We start from the raw sequence: 18,466 nt of genomic DNA, 5'->3' as shown, positions 1-18,466 counted from the left end.
AGCTGACCTTAGAACTCTGGGAGTAAGCACAGAGACTGGGTTAAGTCGACACATACGTATCAAGAAGTACTATAGTTATACAGGTTTCTTTTTTCTGTGATTAACAGTTTTGGGTCATTTGTGCAAGAGTTGGAAATCGCAGGTGTAAACCTATCTTCTCTACCATTTTACTTTGCCATTCTGTACCATTTTACTTTTAATGACATTCGACATCATCTTGGTTTTCTAATGAACTACATCTTCCTTTAGAGATACTCTGGAATTAAGCCTGTCATCCATGAGGAGCTCACTGCAGAAGCTGTGTATTTACACTAGCTTGGAGTCTGTAGAAATACTTGCATCTAAGCACAATATACATTTTTTTTTCATTTAAAAGATGTACTATAATTCATCAAAATCTAAGTGCATCAGATGTGCTACACAAATATAGAAAAGGAATCAGATGCTGGTTATAAGCAGGTATTTGTGAACCACAATTTTAAAACCTGAATTTCATAGAATGAACTGAAGTGCCACTAGAACATTCCATCATCGAAATAACACCAACAAAACCCACAAAATACATTGCTTTCTTCATTTAACTATTAAAAACATTATACAAAATGCCCTGTCAGTTCTATATAAATATGCTGAAAAGAAAGATTAATATGGCCATCTAGAGGAGAAAAGAATGATATGAAAACATACCACATGCTTTTTTCAGGCTTCAGAATAAAAGGCATTTTTAGAAGCATGCAGCCATAAAATAGATGTAATAATCTAATTATATAATTGATAATAAGTGAACATTAAAATAATATGACCAGACATTTTGATGGTCTTAGTAATGGAAACATATTAATATTATACATGCTTTTAGCAACCCAAGCAAAGCTTACAGGGTGTCTTAATAAAGGAAAAATTATATTTTTGCCTCATTGTTAAATTTGGTGCGTGCACTGTTAAGTGCAGACACATCTAAACAAACAAATTTAAAAAGTGAGGACTGAAGTGCAGAGTAAACAGTTACCAGTAAAACTGTTTATCGACTCCTTTAAAAACGCACAGCAGACTGTTGCAAGATACAACATGTGATAGAGATTAACTGCTCAAGGGAAAAACCCACAGAATTTTCTGAAAACCGAGTACCATTTTCACTGCTCATATTACTTTACCTCTGATGGAATTTTTAATGATATCATCAGAGGCTGATTTACTAGCAATGAGCAGGGGGGGAGCAAAAAGAGATGAGACAAAAATTAATTCTGTCCTGTCATCACTTCACCGTAACACTATCAAGCCCTGCTCAACAGATGGACTGATTGGTGCCTTAAGCTGGAAGTAGCACTGAAACGTTTTAAGTCTTAGAAGTAGAGATGATAAAGCACGTATGAGAAAACAGAAGCACGCAAATATATTGACAATCATTTATCATTTTAAATAAAGTACATAGGAATACACTGCTTGCTCCCCCGCCACTACAAAAAATGGTTCTATCATTTGTCTTTACACTTCTTACAAAAATAATTTGTCATAAAAACCAAGTTTTCAATGAAAAAAATCAGGCATCAAATCTTTCACTGATTTATTTTGCGAGTTTAAGGAACAGTGAAGTTTTGAATTTTTAAAAATTACACTGAAACATCTAGAATGTTGATGGTCTCCAGTTGGAATCAGACACTTTTAATCTCATCTGTTCAGTGAACTGCTTCTCTGAACATATAAGAACCGATTGGTAGCGACAGACAGTCTCTCATTTATTTCTGACTGCAGACTTTCTTCATGTGGTTTCTACCTTCCCATTTCATCAAAGTTCTAGGTTGGGCAGCTTTCCTTTTGTAATGATCATAACATAACAAGGCATACTCTGTCTTTTCCTCTGTTCTAACACATCTTTATTATTGTGCAAAGATTCTTTATGTTTGAAATATTTTAGGAACATAAAAAGTACTAACTAATTATTCTAGTGTGCCACCTTCAGGTCACTGAAAAGTGATAAATACTAGGTTGTTAATCTGCTGCCACGTCCAATATCATAAAACTCTTTTTAATAGTATTGAACATAATTTTGTTGAGATTAACAGATTACAAAAATGAGACAAAATCATCACACTAATTTGCAAGCATTTTGTAGAAAAACGTAGAATGACTGCAGACTATCAAACAAAAAACATTGCTGATTCTCCACACCCTGTAAAATGTGCAGAGAATGCTCTCACAAGCAGCAGCAAAAGCAAAATATTGACAGTATTAAAAGTTTTCTTGAAAGTAGACGTATGTGGTTACAAATTTACAGTTTTCTAAAGTTACAATGGTTTGACAGTTTGTGCTTCAAAAGTTTTTTTCCAAACCCTGAATGTTCTTTCATTACAATAAATTCAATTTGCATACTAATTTTAGAGTGCATATGTGAATATGTATATATAAATGGGGTTTACATCCAGCCAGATTCCTGAATGCAAAGAGCATTCAGATGGGATAGCAGCTGGTGACAGGTATCTTTAGCAATAGAATTAAAAATGAGAAAGGAGAGGGGAAACTATTCTAACTTTCCTAATACAATACTTGGACTTGCCAACAGGGTTCTTTTGTCTTAGATCCTAACCATGACATGGATTTTCAGGCTGGAGTTCTTATTCCCCAGAAAAGGATAAAAGTCAGTGACTATGAATTTTGATGATCTAAGAGGATGATGATGAAGGCAATTATTAAAAAAAACCCAACCACCACACACCAAACCCCAAAAAACTGGACGCAGGCTAGCACAATGCCTTTGGAGCTTAAATCTTATAGGGCCAAAGTAAAAAGCTCATATGAACTGAGAACATTTCACTAAGAAGATCAACTAGGTGGGTTAAAGTATCTGAGCAATTATAAAATAGAAAGAGGAATGTCACATGGTCTTTCCAACATGAATTATTCTATTACTATTTCAACAACTGGCCTCAATAGTTTGAGGAGACAAATACATTATTCTGGGTATCTGAAAGTAGTCTCCTTGTGTAATTACTATATCTGGTATTATTTTCTAATAAATACAATTGAGTTTTCCACCTCCTGTTAATACACATCACCATTCTTTCCCAACAGTGATATAAGCCATACAAAAAATTAGTATTTTATCCGTTATATTCTCCCCACCAACGCTGTTGATATATCTCAGTAGATATAACAACAAAAAAGACCCCCATGATACTTCCACTATCCCTCTTCCTTGTTGTCCTTCTCCATCACAGTATCTAAAGATCAGTTCTTACCACCTGACCTTACCTCTACATCTCCTTCCCTCTTTGCTGGAAAACTCAAAGACTGCCAGCCTTCCTGCAACTTAACACCAAAGGAAATAAAAATTTCTGTTGATCAGGAAGGAATCCTCTTACTCTGGAATTTATTTCAATTATAGCTTTCATGTCCTTTGTGTCTTAACTTGGAATCATGAACGGGTATGCACTAATTTCAAATTTCAGCGGCAAACAGACTTTTATATAATTACATAACTTTGTAGAAAATTTAGATTTTTTTTCCAGCAGTTCAGGACTGTATAGAACATTTAAGGACAGGTATCTTTTAAATATATGTATCCATTTTTAATTAGGGAAAATAAATCACTAAAAAACCTTTGCTTTTTAACATATCAAAGGGACACCAACAAATATCTTACTACAACACAGCATCTATATTAGAATGACTTCTACATAACTTCAAAAGCTCATTATTCATGATAGATACTGGGTATAGAGACATGGTTCTCACACACAGCTATTTTCAAGCACAAAAAACATACTGACAAAATACTGACAGCAGAATTCTGACCCTCTGTATCAGGCACTCACGTAACGTAAAGTCAATAAATATATACCATAGAAGACATCCATTGTTTACATCCAACTTTTAATGCCATGGAATAAATGCATTAATCTAATTTTTGTAATAATTTATTTCTGTCATTTCAACAGAAGAAAAGATACAGAACATTCCAGTAATGCACACGGCCATGACCACATGCACTGTAACCAATAACCATTCCATTTACTTTGCTGTTAGGACAACTTATCAACAGAGGAATAACAGGTCTTCTTTGTATTTTTAATGCCACAGAATTCATCAAGAGTTGCCACGTTTCCTTCCTAAATCAAAACATTTAAATTCCCCCCAAACCAAAATGACTAATGATGAAATTGTATGAAACTTAGCATAACAAGATATCATTTGCAGTATTTCCAGAAGAATACACACAAGTCTGTGCCTTTTTTTTTTCAGCATGCACAAATATAAAGATATCTGGATATTTCTTGCAGACAGTGACTATTTGCAAGTCAAGCTGTCCTCGTCTAGGACTTACTTATCCAGAATATAATTCTGAAATTTGGAATCAAAGAAATGCTTTTAAATTACTCTTACCTTCATCTATTGAGGCTTCACTACTGTATCCATCATATTCTGCAGACAGGGGACTATATTTTTGTCTGGTTTCCCATATATAGTTTTTTTGCTGTCTGCCATCCACCACTGGCAGCCTGGAACTCTGGGTTCTAGACAAGGCCTCATGATATTTACCCAGTGCTTCATCTTCACTCTCAGATGATGAACCATGCTGGTCTTTACTCATATAAGAGTTGTCTGTTTGAATAAAATAAAGCAAATCGACTACAGCTCAAAATAGAATACAAGAAAATAACCGTAAGAGGTTATCACTGAAGATATTTAAGCTATTTCAATTAAAATGTCTGTAATATTTTAAAAATATCATCTTGTTGTAATTGTATTATGTGACTTTGTAACTGGTGAGAGCTATTTTTTTTCTAGAAAAACTATAAGATCATTAAGCCCTAAAAAACATTCTAAAACTTATTCAATAGAAAATGGATCAATTTATGTAAGGCAGCACACACTGAAGTTCTTGAAACCCTTCATTAAGAAAATGCTTAAAATAATTTATGTAAAATACATCCAACACTGCTGCAATATTACATTTGGATACCTAACATATCAGAAATGCATCTGCTGATCCTCCATTCCCAGCTGATTTTTGCTGTAAGCATGCAGTATAACAGAAACGAAACTGATTTACAAAGAGAAGCCTACAACAAAATCCTCTTAGGGTATTTATGTCGGTAGTGCTTAAACCTCACAATAACAAATAGGAAAATGCTAGTGAAAGATGTTTGCATGCACAATTTTATTTAGCTTAGAATAAACAGCCCCTTGTTCAGTAATAACTGAAATTAGTGCAGATTCTCACTGTAGACATCTGGTAATAGCAAAAATTGCAGAGAAGAATCCATCTAGATTTTTTTTTATACCAGTTCTTCTATAATGCCCACTGCTGTGGCCAACTTTTTCCAATTACATCTCAAGTATGACTTGCCCCCACAAGGCAAAGATTCAGCTGCATTTTTATTTCTGTAAAAGGAAAGGTTCCTCCTCCCTCTTCCAAACCTCAAAAGGATTCTGTCCAGATTCAACATGCAGAGGTTCTGTAGCTCTCACACACTAACACGCATAACAAGAGTTCATGTAAGCTCAATAAAGGTCAGCATTACCACTGATCCGTGGGCAAGCGCATGGCATACAATTTGCCAATGGATTTCCATTACTGGCAGAGCTCCGAGATGCCCATAATGCTGTTTTTCAGCTCCTGATCCTGCAAGGATCAACACGCTACTCACTCAACTGCTCCTCCCTCCCTGCTTTTTTGCTCTCCTCCCAGTCCCTGTCCTTAGCTCTAGTTCTGCATTTCCACTCCCATTAGTTTCTGTCTTCATGCCCATACTCCTCTGCCTGGGTATTCCAACTAAATGGGAGATTCAGCTTTCCCAAAATTCAGCCATTTAAAATTAAAGTAGCGTATGCCAGCCATCTAGGCCTCTTTTACAGTCAAGTGTTTGCCTCTTCCTACTACAGAGGTCCTTTCTTCCCACTTTTAGGTAAGCCTCTAGAGTACATGAGTAAAATCACTTCTCATAGAGGTCCTCTTCTCCCTGGTACTCGCACAGAAAAGCCTATGCTGCAAGTTTAGGTAAGACATCTTTTGCAAAGTTACATTTATATGAGTAGAATCACATCCTAAGTTCCTGTCTCCTGGGCACATACTCCAGGTTCCTGCTCCAAGCACCCACTGCTGGTCTCTTACGGGGATTTCCTCTTTATTCTCTTTGTCTGTTCAGTCCCAAATTCTCTTTACTTGCACCTAATCAATTACTCATGTAACCTTAGTCCCTCCACCTTCACGTAATGCTATCAGTTCTCTCCATAGCTATCACCCATCCTACCTCAAATCCCAGTCTACCACTTGCATCATGTCAAATTTGTTCAGGATGTTTCTGTCTTCACATAAGTCATATTTACTCTCAATTATTCTGTTCAAACTTCCAGAGTCCTTCAGTAACTACAAGTATCAAAAGCAGGGTAAGACCTGCTCTGTTCTTCAACCCCTACAATGAAACATATGAATGCAAATGGGTTGGTCAGTGAATTTATATTCTAAAAAGTGGTTACTATGCCTTTTCAAAAGGCAAAGTTCCCAAAGATTACAACTTGGTCAAGCCTTTGTGTTTTTTCATATAAGAACGTGGGCATCTCTGACATGGGAAAAGTGCTCTCCCACATTTCAAGTACATACTCCAATATACAAAGATGCCAAAGCATCTTAGTGAAGGAAATGTGAAATTTACTGATTTTTTGCACAGATAACCAGCATGTTCTTTCCCATATTCTATTCCTGGAAACAGCTAAAGATTTTAAACATTAAAAAAAAAAAAAGAAGAAGAAAAAAGATTAAAAAGGGATCTCAGACAGAAAGCATGCCAAATTTCATCCCAAGTATTTCAAATTTGGCACACAGTTTTTAGAAAACTGAAAATAAGGTCTTGAAATGGAAAATGTCAGGAAACCTTACTGCAGATGGTGCTACCAGCTCTACATGCAATGTGTATATATTCTTAATTTAGTGTTTATAGGAAAACTGGTGCCTTAAAAGACTGCTAATGAGGAACCAGATCTTTCAAATCTAGGCTATCAATTTTAATTCTAGTCTAACAGATATGGTTCTTCCCGTTGTATGGATGGTTATAAAGCAAGCTCAATTTCACTGATCACTTATCGAAAATATCACACCAAACAGGATATATTCTGGCTAGCAGATTCACTGCAAGAGGCTGCTCAGAAAAAGGAACTTCCTTTGCTGGTACACAAGAGTAAAATTTTATATCTCATATGGCCCTCAACAGGTTGAAACCTGCCACCTAGGAAACTTCCACAGATTTCGACAACTATAATTAAAGCAGAGCATACCAAACCTAAAATACAGTCCCAGACATCAATATTAGATGCATCATTTATCATTACAACAAATGTATTCACAAATGTGAAATTAGGTTAATTAATCAGTCTGCATAAAGAACAGAATAGTATAAAACATCATAGCAACATGTTTGAAAGAAGTGCTGAAAGTTATGCTTCTAATAATACACTGCTGTTTGCACGCATCCAGAATTCCCAGTGATACCAGATATTTTTATTTCAGTTCCTACCATAAAAGAAAAAGAATGAGTATGTATACTATTGTTACAAGTCATGCAACAAGACCTCTTCAGAGGACTTAAACACCTCATTAACATTAAAACACAAGCTATCCATGCTAACATTTTTTTATATGAACAATGCAAAACTGTTTCAGTATCTTGGGGGAAAAAATAGCTTCCTGTACATTAAAAAAAATCCTCAGGGTTTTATGCTTGTCCTTGCCACCTATCTTTTGACTTTTATGTCTTAGTTGGAGACTTGCCTAAGAGAATTCATGTTCTCATTAAAAACTTTATTTGGCTAACACAGGTCATATGTAATTATTAACCTATTGAAAGCTATTCACTTGCTTACTATCGGACCTAAAATGCCATTTGTGATAGAGAATATACTTTACCAATATTGTATTACATGAAGAAATAATAGATAAGATCACAGTTTATCATACAAACATGGAAACCACCTCCCAAATCAAATTTAAAAAAACAAAACCAACCAAACAAACAAAAAAACCCAACAACAAAACAAGTAACTGAAATTTTCAGATAAGGGAAAACACACACGCTGTAAAAAAAAAAAAAAAAAAATTAAAAATCTATCACAAAATCATTCATTTCTCTACAGAAACAGCATCTCCAGAAAAGCCTGTGTTGTTTTCTAAAAAGTCATTAAACAGCCTGCAAAACAATTGCATAAAAACGCAAGGGTTTACTTCTTACTCACAAACTATTCTTGCAATTCTTGCAATTCCACTGTCATATTGTTTAAGACTGGATGTTGAAGACAGCACACAGAATCCACATGAACAATTCATAGGTTTTCTTTGTAAGACTACAACTTTAAGACAAGCTTCATTCATTTATATACTTCAAATCACTTAATTGCCACTTCTCATTGAGTTTTGTGTCTTGAAATTACTGTCTTACGCATCCCAGGAATACATTCTGAAGCTCTACTATAATGTAAATTTAACAGAAGTTATTTGTTCTCTTTATCATCTTACCACATTTATGAAATCCTTTTAAAATATGCAAAATAAAAACCACTTTCACAGAACAAGTGTTAATTTCCACTATTAATTAATTCATAGTTTGCAACAGAAACCACACAAGGCACTGCAGAGAAGGTAAGAAAAACTGCATGTAGAAAAAGAAGACTTAGAACATAGGAAAGGCATTTATTAATCACTTACTTTAAGTAATAGTTTAGAAAGTAATTTACTTCCAAGAAATTTCAACATGATTAGAGAATGAAGCACTGACATAACACACCTACTTCCATCCACAGGAAACACTATTATTAAATGTGTAAATTTGGTGAAAAAAGTAGGAAGTATCATAAGTTTCAGGAAAGGTTGAAGAATGCAGTTTGCTGACAGACTCCTCACCTTTTCCTGCTGTCTTCTTATTACATAGCTCTCTCTCTGATTTCTTTGAGCTTTTCTTTTTACCTGATTTTGCAATTGTAGTTGACACATTGTCTTCATCCTTTGATACAGATTTTCCTTTTCTGTCAAAAAACGTTTCAGATTTCTTTTCTTTGATTTCATTAATGCAAATGGAACGGTCATTGTGCATCTTCTTCAGGATGGAGTCTGATAATTTTTGCTTCTGTACTTCAACAAGTTTTATTTCTAAATCTTGAACATCATTTGTACTGTGCACTTCATCAGAATCCTTACAATCAACTCCAGGTGACTGTGGTCTGATTTTTCTATGCAAGTGACTCTTCGAATTATCTGATACTGCATGTAGGCAATTGTCTTGTTCCTCAAAAGATTGCTCCACTGTAAATTTATTATTTTTCGGGTTACTATCCTTCTGGAATTTATCATTTACAAAACACTCATTTCCACCTACTGCTTCCCTTTTAGAAGGTCCTCCTACAGTCTTCAGATCCTGAGGTACTTCTGTATCATGTAAATGATTATTAACACCTGTGCCTTTCAACTGGCACTGTTTTCTGTCCACGATATGGTCAGATACTCCATCTTGACTTTTATCTTCTTGTTCAAAATCTAACAAATTAGAACGAGCCTCTTTATGTTCTGCAATACCTCTCTTTGCTTTCATATTGATTTCCTGAGAATGAGTTAATGATGGTGCCTGTTCCTCTCTCCTTTGCGCGGGTTTATCATTCTGTGTTTTGGAGCTTTCATCTTCTGCACGAAGGCCATTTATCATGCTTGTTACTTGTTCTGTTACCGAATCGGCTACACAGTAGCCAACTTCTCCAACAACACTGGTCAGATCATCTACAGCACTGCTAAGTGTGTCCACCAGAGAAGACACAGAGGGAAGGCTCAGATTTTGGTGGAGGTTTCTGAAAAACGCCATTTGTCCAACCTATTCAGCAACAATTTTTAATACCAAAAGGTCTTCTGTTTCACAAACAGATCAAATCCATTTCTTACAAGTTCAATTTCAGAGCTATTTGCTTTTGCTATCTCAAACTCAACACATTTACCGGGGGAAGCTGCAGCTATGCTCTTTCCATTCAAAATGCATTGAAAATAAGAAAGCAGCTAAGGAAATATCTTGAAATGAAGCCACAATCAACCAGCAAAACCATAGTCTTTCAGCAACTGCAGCATCAACTAGCCATAATAAAATTCATTATTCTCAAAAATAAGACAATTGTGTGAAGTGGAAATATGGGTTTTTTTACTCTAACCTGCAAAGAAGAAGTTGTGAGACATTTAAATTATGTCCTTTCATCAATGTCACACTAAAACAAGCTTTTAATGTAATAGCTGCACAAAACCATCATAGAGACTTCTTCACCCCAAAATATTTTGTGTCTTTTACATAATGTAAGATATTTCAGAACACAAAGACTTGTTCTGAAGCAAAGAGAAAATTAAGGTGACAACTTATTTTCGGGAGCCGGGGGGGAAGGGGGGTGGGGGGGAGGAATTTTCTGTCTCCAGCAAAATTGAAAACAAAAATTTAGCTGCACCTTTTAAAGAGGTAGAATGGAAGAAAACCTCTCAAATTTCCCATTCTGTTCTCTGGTGTCTGCCTCTTCCTCTCAAGTCAACTAACAATTTTCACAGCCCCAGAGTAGAAAGGCATTATTTTACCAGCCCTCAGTATCTTTTTCAAGGTCTAATTTTTTTCATTTTACATTAACCTTAAAGACCTTGTTCTATTAAAAAAAGTATAGAAATAATTTGTTAGTCAGGGGTAAGATGTCTTTAGTTTTTAATGTTTTACTTCTTTAAAACTATTTTCCAGGTGAGTAAATGCAAGACCTTCTCCAAAAGGTCAGCGAGGATTTTAATAGGCCGAATCAAAACCCAATAATCTCATTCACAAATTTACTTGAGAAGATTTAATTATACACAATTGTGGAACGTTTGAAATACATTCAAGAGTATTCTCATAGTGCAAGAGAAATATCTTCCCATAAGTAAATGTCAACTCCTCAGTTATATAGCTGTAGAATTTCTGTGCCTTGTGAATACAAATGTTTCTTCCTTCCCACATACTGCACAGTCATGGGAAAAGTCAACACTCTGTGTTTTCATCACTTCAGTCAAGTGATTACTTGTGTATTTCTACATATCCCTGTAAAAACGTGTGATCTTATAATTACGTTTAGTACACTCCATTTCAGATACTTACAAAGTTTATCTTGTGAATTCTTTCTTGTAGTGTATCCTGAATCAAGATCTGGGAAACCACTAACATTTTCAAAACAGATCTTCTTATTAATATATAGGAAAAGTAGCAACATGAGAATAATGAACACTCCAACTGCAGACAGGAATCCAATTGCTTCAGGAGATACTAAAAGAGAAAGAAACACATTTTAAAAAGTCTTGTAGAAGTTATAATATCAGGACTGATTGTTAATAAATACTATTGAAGTTCCAAATATAAATGCAATATATAACTAAAAAAACACCATTTAAATTTGAGTTAATGTTTTATCATCTTTTCAAAGGACAGAAAAGTATCTGGTCCTAATCTAAGGGAGGACTGACATTGTGTGCAAGAGGTTCTTGGACCCCACAACAAGACAGGGTCTGTGCAGAAAACAGGGAGGTTATCAGCAGATGCCAAGGCTGATAATTTTTGATGCAACATCTGCGAGAGCAAGCACTGGAAGGGAGCTAAGAGCTTTCCCCCTTCCTAGAAAGGGCTGGAGGTTTGGCTACCTGGACTCAGGGCCACCTCTGAGACAGTGCTGCTGGGGGGAGACTGAGCCCTTGCTCACGAGGATATTGCCTCTGCCAGCCTTGTTATGCTCACCTCCTGGTCCCTCTTCCCTTAGGGACCAGCTGGCCCTTGCTGCTCCCTGACAAGTGGGATACTGTGTGAGCAAAAAACAGAGTAAGAAAAAGCACATAAACCAGGATGTTCCTTGCGCTGGTATGTGTGGCACTTGCATATAAACCAAGAAGGGGCTATGCGGAATAGAGATAAAGCATACTTAATCAAAACCAGGCAGAGAAAAAAAGGCTGAAGTAGACTGACATGTCTTCGTGTATAAAATAAAGAGTATGTAATTGCATATACAAGGAGGTAATGAAAGGGAGTATCAGGCATCTTTTGCTGGGGTGGAATCTTGCAAGTCCATCAGTACCCAAGTAATATCAGTGATACCATTTAAGGCCAAGATTACCTAGGAAATGGTTTTAGAAATACGAAATCTGGAAATGAATGTAGCAAACCGGACCAAACGGGGAAAGAGTAATTAAGGGGCTGCTTGTTTATTTGAAAGGAGAGTGGGGAGAGACGGAATATAAAAGGGCAGCAAAAAAGAGAGTTCAGAAACTTAAGAAATGTTATAAACAAGTTATAGAAGCAGGAGATGGCAGATCTTTTGACCGGAGTGCAGATACCCACAGACTATAATGAAGCTGACCTGCTTCATTAATTAAAGCTGCCAGCAAGTCAGAGGGAAATCCCTTGGGCAGCCCACTGGACTCTCCACTGGGTCTACATCTGAAAGACTTGAGGGGAGAAGCTAAAGGGTGACAGAATAGCAAATTTGTTATTAAATATGTGGGAGGTTAAAGTGAAAGGTTATAGAACTATAACTCAGTAATATTTGGGTGCAATTTATATGAAAAAACTGATAGAATTTAATAATTGCATGCAAACAACAATAGTGTAAAGCATTATAGAACTGCGATTCAGTGGTACGTTTACTAGTTAATTAATCTGTTAACTGGTTTATTAGTAGTGTGCTGATCACTTCATAAATATTATAGCCTCTTATATCAGGTATGTTTCAGACCTGCATTCTAAAGATGGAGAGTAAAACCCTGATGTAACAGACACCTTAAAGAGTGTTTTTTGTGGCCTCAACACACACACACATGCATCTTTCAGGACTGAACACGGCTGCATTCATCTGGAAGAAAGATAGGTTTCACATATCCCCGTCTTCCTGCTGGTTTTGCTAGACTCTAAGTATCTCTCTACTCACTGCCATAAATCCCATTCTTAGGGGTTGACTTTTTTCCTATTTATAAAAGACTGATGAATATTTATCAGATTTATGAATTCCGTTTGCCAAGATCTTGGCACTTCACTTTAGGAATATAATGCTGTGTGGCATCTTTCACTATGTAAAAAGGAGTGGGATTAATGAAAAGTTAGCAACAGAGTCCACATTCTCAGAGATGCAATACAGAAGGAAAAGAGGCAACAGTCCGAAGCAGCAACAAGGAAAATTCCAGCTGGAGTGGAGGGGAGAAAAACCTCCTGAATAAAAGGGCTTTATCACTGGAACAGATTGCCTAGATCACTTACAGAACCCAACTTTAATGTTAGCCCTGCTTTCAGCACGGGGATGAACTGCAAATTACTTCCCCAGGAGCCTTCCAAATTAAATTATTCTCTGAGTCTCCATATGCCCTTTGTTAATCTGGGCTCACACTTCTATGTAAAAGTGCTGACTGAGAATCACATGCAGTTACACAACCTCCTCAGCTGGTTTTTGTGGGATGACAGGGAACATTTGTGTTTGTAGTGCTGTTCTTAAATAATTATACAGGTGTGTTTTAAAAACTGGAAAAAGAAGATCAAAAGAAATGCACCTTCCACCACCTAGAAGGAATTGGTCAGATTTCCACTTCTGTTTTGAGCTGGGCATCCAGACCTATGTGAACCTGTGAAAAATATTTTTGCTACACTTTTTACCTCTGACCAGAAGAGATCACTTAACATTGTGCCTGAAAATTGGCACACAAAAAGGAACCTGCCAATAACTTCAAACCACCCATCCTGACAAAATTACAAAATTACTAAAGAAATACTAAAACAGCAACTAAAGAGGTCTCAAAAGGATAAAGCAGACACCCCAATTAGACTAAACCTCTATTTAGTCAATATCAAAATTGAATTTAATTTTTTCTTGTTCTATTAGAAATGTTAGGAAAAACATGAGCAAATCTCAAGTGAGTTAAGTTGGGAACACTGTCTTCTGAAGAACTGAAGGCAAAGCCAGAAATAACTGGAAACCTTCACAGTCTGACCCTTCACCTCCCAACCCGCTGAAGACCAGGAAAGAACAAAACCTATGAGAACACAGTATAACTTCTCAACAGGGCCAGAAGAAAAGGGTGCAACAGGGAGGAGCAGGCAATTGGTATTTTCAATTTCAGACAGTATAACAGAAATACAAAGACCCATGGAGTAACAGAGTTCCTCATCAAACCTTTAAGATGAGCCATCCTGCTGCATCAAGCAGAGCAACAAGGTGAGAAAAGTGGAATTCTATTCTGGACCAGAGAGGAAAGGAAGCTAAAACTCTTTTTGAAGTATTTTCATTATCATGAACAAATAGAAGAAAAAAAAAAAAAAAACCAACACATTCTTTTGCTCATGAAAGACCTTGGTTGCACACCCTACTAAGATTACCTGATACTCCCTTAAGAAGTCTGCCTGGAATTACTCATCATTTCATTGAAATCACTTGTTACAGCTGAAGTTTATGGCAATTCTGCCTCACGCTGAAGGATTTTGTTTGGTTTTCAGTTAAAAAATAATAGTTCAGCCATGACCAAGAATGAAATGAAGAAAAAAAAAAAATACCACTATAGTGGTGACCAATTTATTAAAAAAAAAACCACCCTAGTGTTCCCTGATTAAGAGCAAGGAAAACTGGGCATGTCAAGTGTTCATTTATAATTTTTCAGGCTTCCATTTACCATTTTCATGGAACCTTCCTAAATATGGGAAAGTTCCGAGAGATTTGACAAAAGCCTCAGTTTGTGTATTTTCATTTTTAACCTCAAAGTTTAACAGATGAAATCTCCCAAGGCTCTGCTGGCAGAAGGTATGTCCCCTCCCAAGACTGCATATGGATAACTGAAAATGTCTGGGGCTATTGGCACAACATCCAGTTTTCTTTGAACTATTGATCCTGACCCCCAAATGAGACTAGAAACTGGGCCAAGAGCAGAACATTTTCATTCTTCTATAGCTTCCAGTTCTAACACCTATCAAACACAACAGCAGCGGCAGGAAAGGCAGGAAGAAGAAACTGCAATTCACCAGGACGCAGGAACCAATAAAGCGAGAGTGAAGTGGAAGGTGGCAATTAGGCACAAGTTAATGATGTCCGGTGAGGAAATGGGAAGTATGAGTTACGAAGGTGCAACATGGGGATAGAGTACACAGAACAAGTTGGAAGGCAAAGGCAGAAAAAGATGAGAGTCTAGGAAGACTAGAGAGATAAAGAGACCACAGAAGTTTACTTATGAGGATAACTGCTTTATTACTGGAGCAGGCTGTCCTGCGGAACTTTGCCTGAATTCAGTGTCAACACTGCTTTGAGCAGGAGACTGAACTGAATTCCAATCATTCTGTGATTCACCATAAAGGACAGTGTTTTCTTTTAATAAGATAGATTAACTGTACAGCATCTTCAGAGAAAAGTATGCTTTCAAGTATTGCACACTTGATCTTTTAAAACTAGGTTTAAACTTTTATTTTTATTTTTTTACTTATGCTTATATTGTTCAGGAATCAAAGCTGCTTTGGGCCATCGAAATAGATGCTTAAGGAAGTTAACCGCAATCTAAAAGTAACTGGAAAGCACAATGCTTTTGAATTTTTTCTCCAGTACTTCCTAGATACTAATTAGCTAAAAAAGGCACTGTATGCAAACTGTATCGTTCTCTATGGAAACACAGTATCTGATGACATCCTTCTGGAGTAAAAAAAAACCACTGGCTGATACCTTACAAAAAGAATGAAACTTTAGCTGCAGCGAGACTAATTAATTATTTATGTAATTCAGTGTGAACATAGGACTTGAAAATTCTATTTCCTTATCAGTTTGCATCTATGTAAAGAATCTTACAATGCTTGTTCACAGATAAAGCATATTACCAAGTTTAAATCCTCTAATGTATTATTATAAAGCCACAAAAAAAACCCCAAAACTGTATTTCAATAGTCCACATGTAAACATGTACAGATTCCCATCTACCAAAAAAAGGTTTTATACATCACATTAATCCTTCAATTAGTTTCTCATAGCTGAAGCGTCAAGCAGTTATACTTTGTACACAGAAAAAAAATGGGGGTTTTTTGCATATGAAATACATCTCTGCCACATTCAGCACCAGAATTATTTTGATTCAAACCACATTGTCATAAATTCCAATTGGTTTGGACATTAATTGTACCATGAAAAGCATTTTTAAAACTCCCCAGAGATTCCCAATGGTTTCCTCTACCATCACAAACTAGTAGAAAGGCAATATTTTCCCATAGTCATATTTCCAAATCAAACTTCCTACTTCCATAAATATCATAATTATCCTCAGTTCTTTAAAAAATGATTTTTTTAAATTCATAATACAACAGTTTAAGAAATATTAAAAGAACAAATGTCTTACTACAATGTTATTAAGACTAACTGAATTGCTAGCTACAGAAATGGCAGAGAAAGTTATACTCATTACAGAAGTATTACATCATCATCATTTTAATTCACTTTTATTATCATCATCACTAGAATTAGAATTATTATAACACAGAAACTTACCATCTTTTCATCTTAGATACCAAATTAGCATCTTTCTCAAAGAAAAATTTCCCTATTATTCGACATATTTTCTTTTCCAAAAGGCATTTCAAACTCTTCAGAAAATAATGACATCTCCAAATAAATATCACCAAAACAACAAAAATCCTCATACTAAAAGGCTTTTAATGTTTTTAATATGTACCTACCCCCAATTACATTTAATATCCAGTCAATTATTTTCAGAGCTCGCACGCTCCACATCATAATGCTCACTTAGCTAGCAATATACAAAGCCACAGCATTATCTTAGTGATGTTTGAATTATTCATTTACAAAAGCAATACTATCTCTTCTGTGCACAAATTAAGTAACTAGGGGGTATGAGCCAAAAGAACCTCAATTACCTTTAAGATCCTAGCACAAAAACATATGAAATGAAGAAGGTATGCTTGTTTTTATTTATAACTTGTTTTGTTTAAATTTTTTTACAACTTGATCTATTTTAGCCTTTAAAATTCTTTTAAATAAACAGGCCTGTTGTTTTGTATTTACTCCTGAAGAATAATTATTTACTGTTATTATTTTTTACACCATTACGTCCTGACTTTACATGAAAATAACCTGTGTTGTCCAACTCAAAAATATTTTCACCCAAATGCTATTCTTTGCTACTCATCGCTTCATACCAACTTTCTGACTTGCATAAGAAACTAACATGTTTTCAGAAAGCTGAACAGGTTAGTGAACCAAAAAATAAGATTCATGCCTTGATTGCCTTTTCTTCATGCTTGAATTACTTACCTCCAAACAGCATATATTTATCTCTTACAGACAACTTATGTCATAACAGAAAAAAAGCAACCAAACAAATCTATACCTCAGAGTCAGCTCAGAATTAAAATACTTTGGTCTGACTGCTTACAGGAATAAGAACTGTATTTTCGTATGTGTCAGTTTACATGTGTTTCTTTTATGACTGATTCCATAGGTTATTATAGTTACTCTAAAAGTAAGTAATTGTACTTGAAGGTTAAGTAAGATTTTTTGCTCTTTCTAAACAGCTTTTCTTTGACAAGGTAGACTCAATACACAAAGTTCCACATTAATTTAGCTGAATTACTATCTTCCTGTTTGATGGAGTAGTTGAAGAAGCAATCACAACTGAATAGAACCTAGTTTACCTAGACAAAATGCTACACCTACAGGGGGCAATATTTTATCCAGCATTGTGTTAAAAGACTAAAAAAATTAAATTCTTGACTACCTGCACTGTTTTACAAGCAAGACAAACTCTATGTGGCAGCTGACATTACTATAGAATAGTTTCCCATATAACAAACAGAAGCAACTTCACCACAAAAACCGACTAGCTGATGTTTCTGCTAAAAGTCAGTGACAATGAATTCTGAATTCCCTCTCAAAGTTTTACTAAAAGTGTCAAAAGACAAAATTCCAAAACTATTTCCTATGCTTCCTCTTTTATTTTGTATTCATCTTTCTCCTTTCTCTCATCTAAAACATTGGGGCTATGTAATTCCTTTCTACAAATGTACCTATTTCTTCTATGTTTTGCCAAAACAAGCATTAGGAAAAATGTTTTAGTTCAACTTAAAACAGAATTAAATCTCCTCTGTTAATGTTTTTAATTTTTTAGCTAAATTTAGGTAACATTAAAACTGAAGCCTTTCTGTATAAAGATGCTACCCCCTTCAACTCAAATCTGTATTTTGCCTTTCATCTGCAGCACAGACTTCTTCACTTAGCCCACTGCTGATGGCTACATTTGTCAGCTTATTGTTTTAATATACACTGCTAGTCTTACGATGTTCTTTACTATGTGTTTGTTTCTCCTGCATCTTGCACATTGTTATACAGCACGTTTACACGTTCTCTGGTACAAATTACAAGCACATGCAACATGAGCTACCTGTGTTTCAAACATCTGAAGTATCTATATTGAGTATAGTAC

General features: G+C 35.6%; 1 protein-coding gene across 5 annotated transcripts in view; it reads right to left on the bottom strand.

The window, feature by feature from the left end:
- The window catches only part of SYT14 (synaptotagmin 14), a 93,908-nt gene that overhangs the window by 54,520 nt on the left and 20,922 nt on the right, over positions 1–18,466 (bottom strand). For 2 of the 5 annotated variants that reach the window (XM_037405906.1, XM_037405909.1), the window contains exons 3-5: positions 11,130–11,294; positions 8,891–10,176; positions 4,381–4,599 (exon numbers count right to left, since the gene is read on the bottom strand). In XM_037405906.1, coding sequence (XP_037261803.1) covers positions 4,381–4,599; positions 8,891–9,839 — 1,168 coding nt within the window. In that variant the 5' untranslated portion in view covers positions 9,840–10,176; positions 11,130–11,294. The remainder of the gene's footprint in view (positions 1–4,380; positions 4,600–8,890; positions 10,177–11,129; positions 11,295–18,466) is intronic. The other 3 variants (XM_037405910.1, XM_037405911.1, XM_037405912.1) reach the window with 2 other exon arrangements.

The sequence above is a fragment of the Falco rusticolus genome, chromosome 12 (genome assembly GCF_015220075.1).
Source record: "Falco rusticolus isolate bFalRus1 chromosome 12, bFalRus1.pri, whole genome shotgun sequence".
In the NCBI taxonomy this organism is placed as follows: Eukaryota; Metazoa; Chordata; class Aves; order Falconiformes; family Falconidae; genus Falco; species Falco rusticolus.
This window is presented reverse-complemented; position numbering and strand designations above follow the sequence as displayed.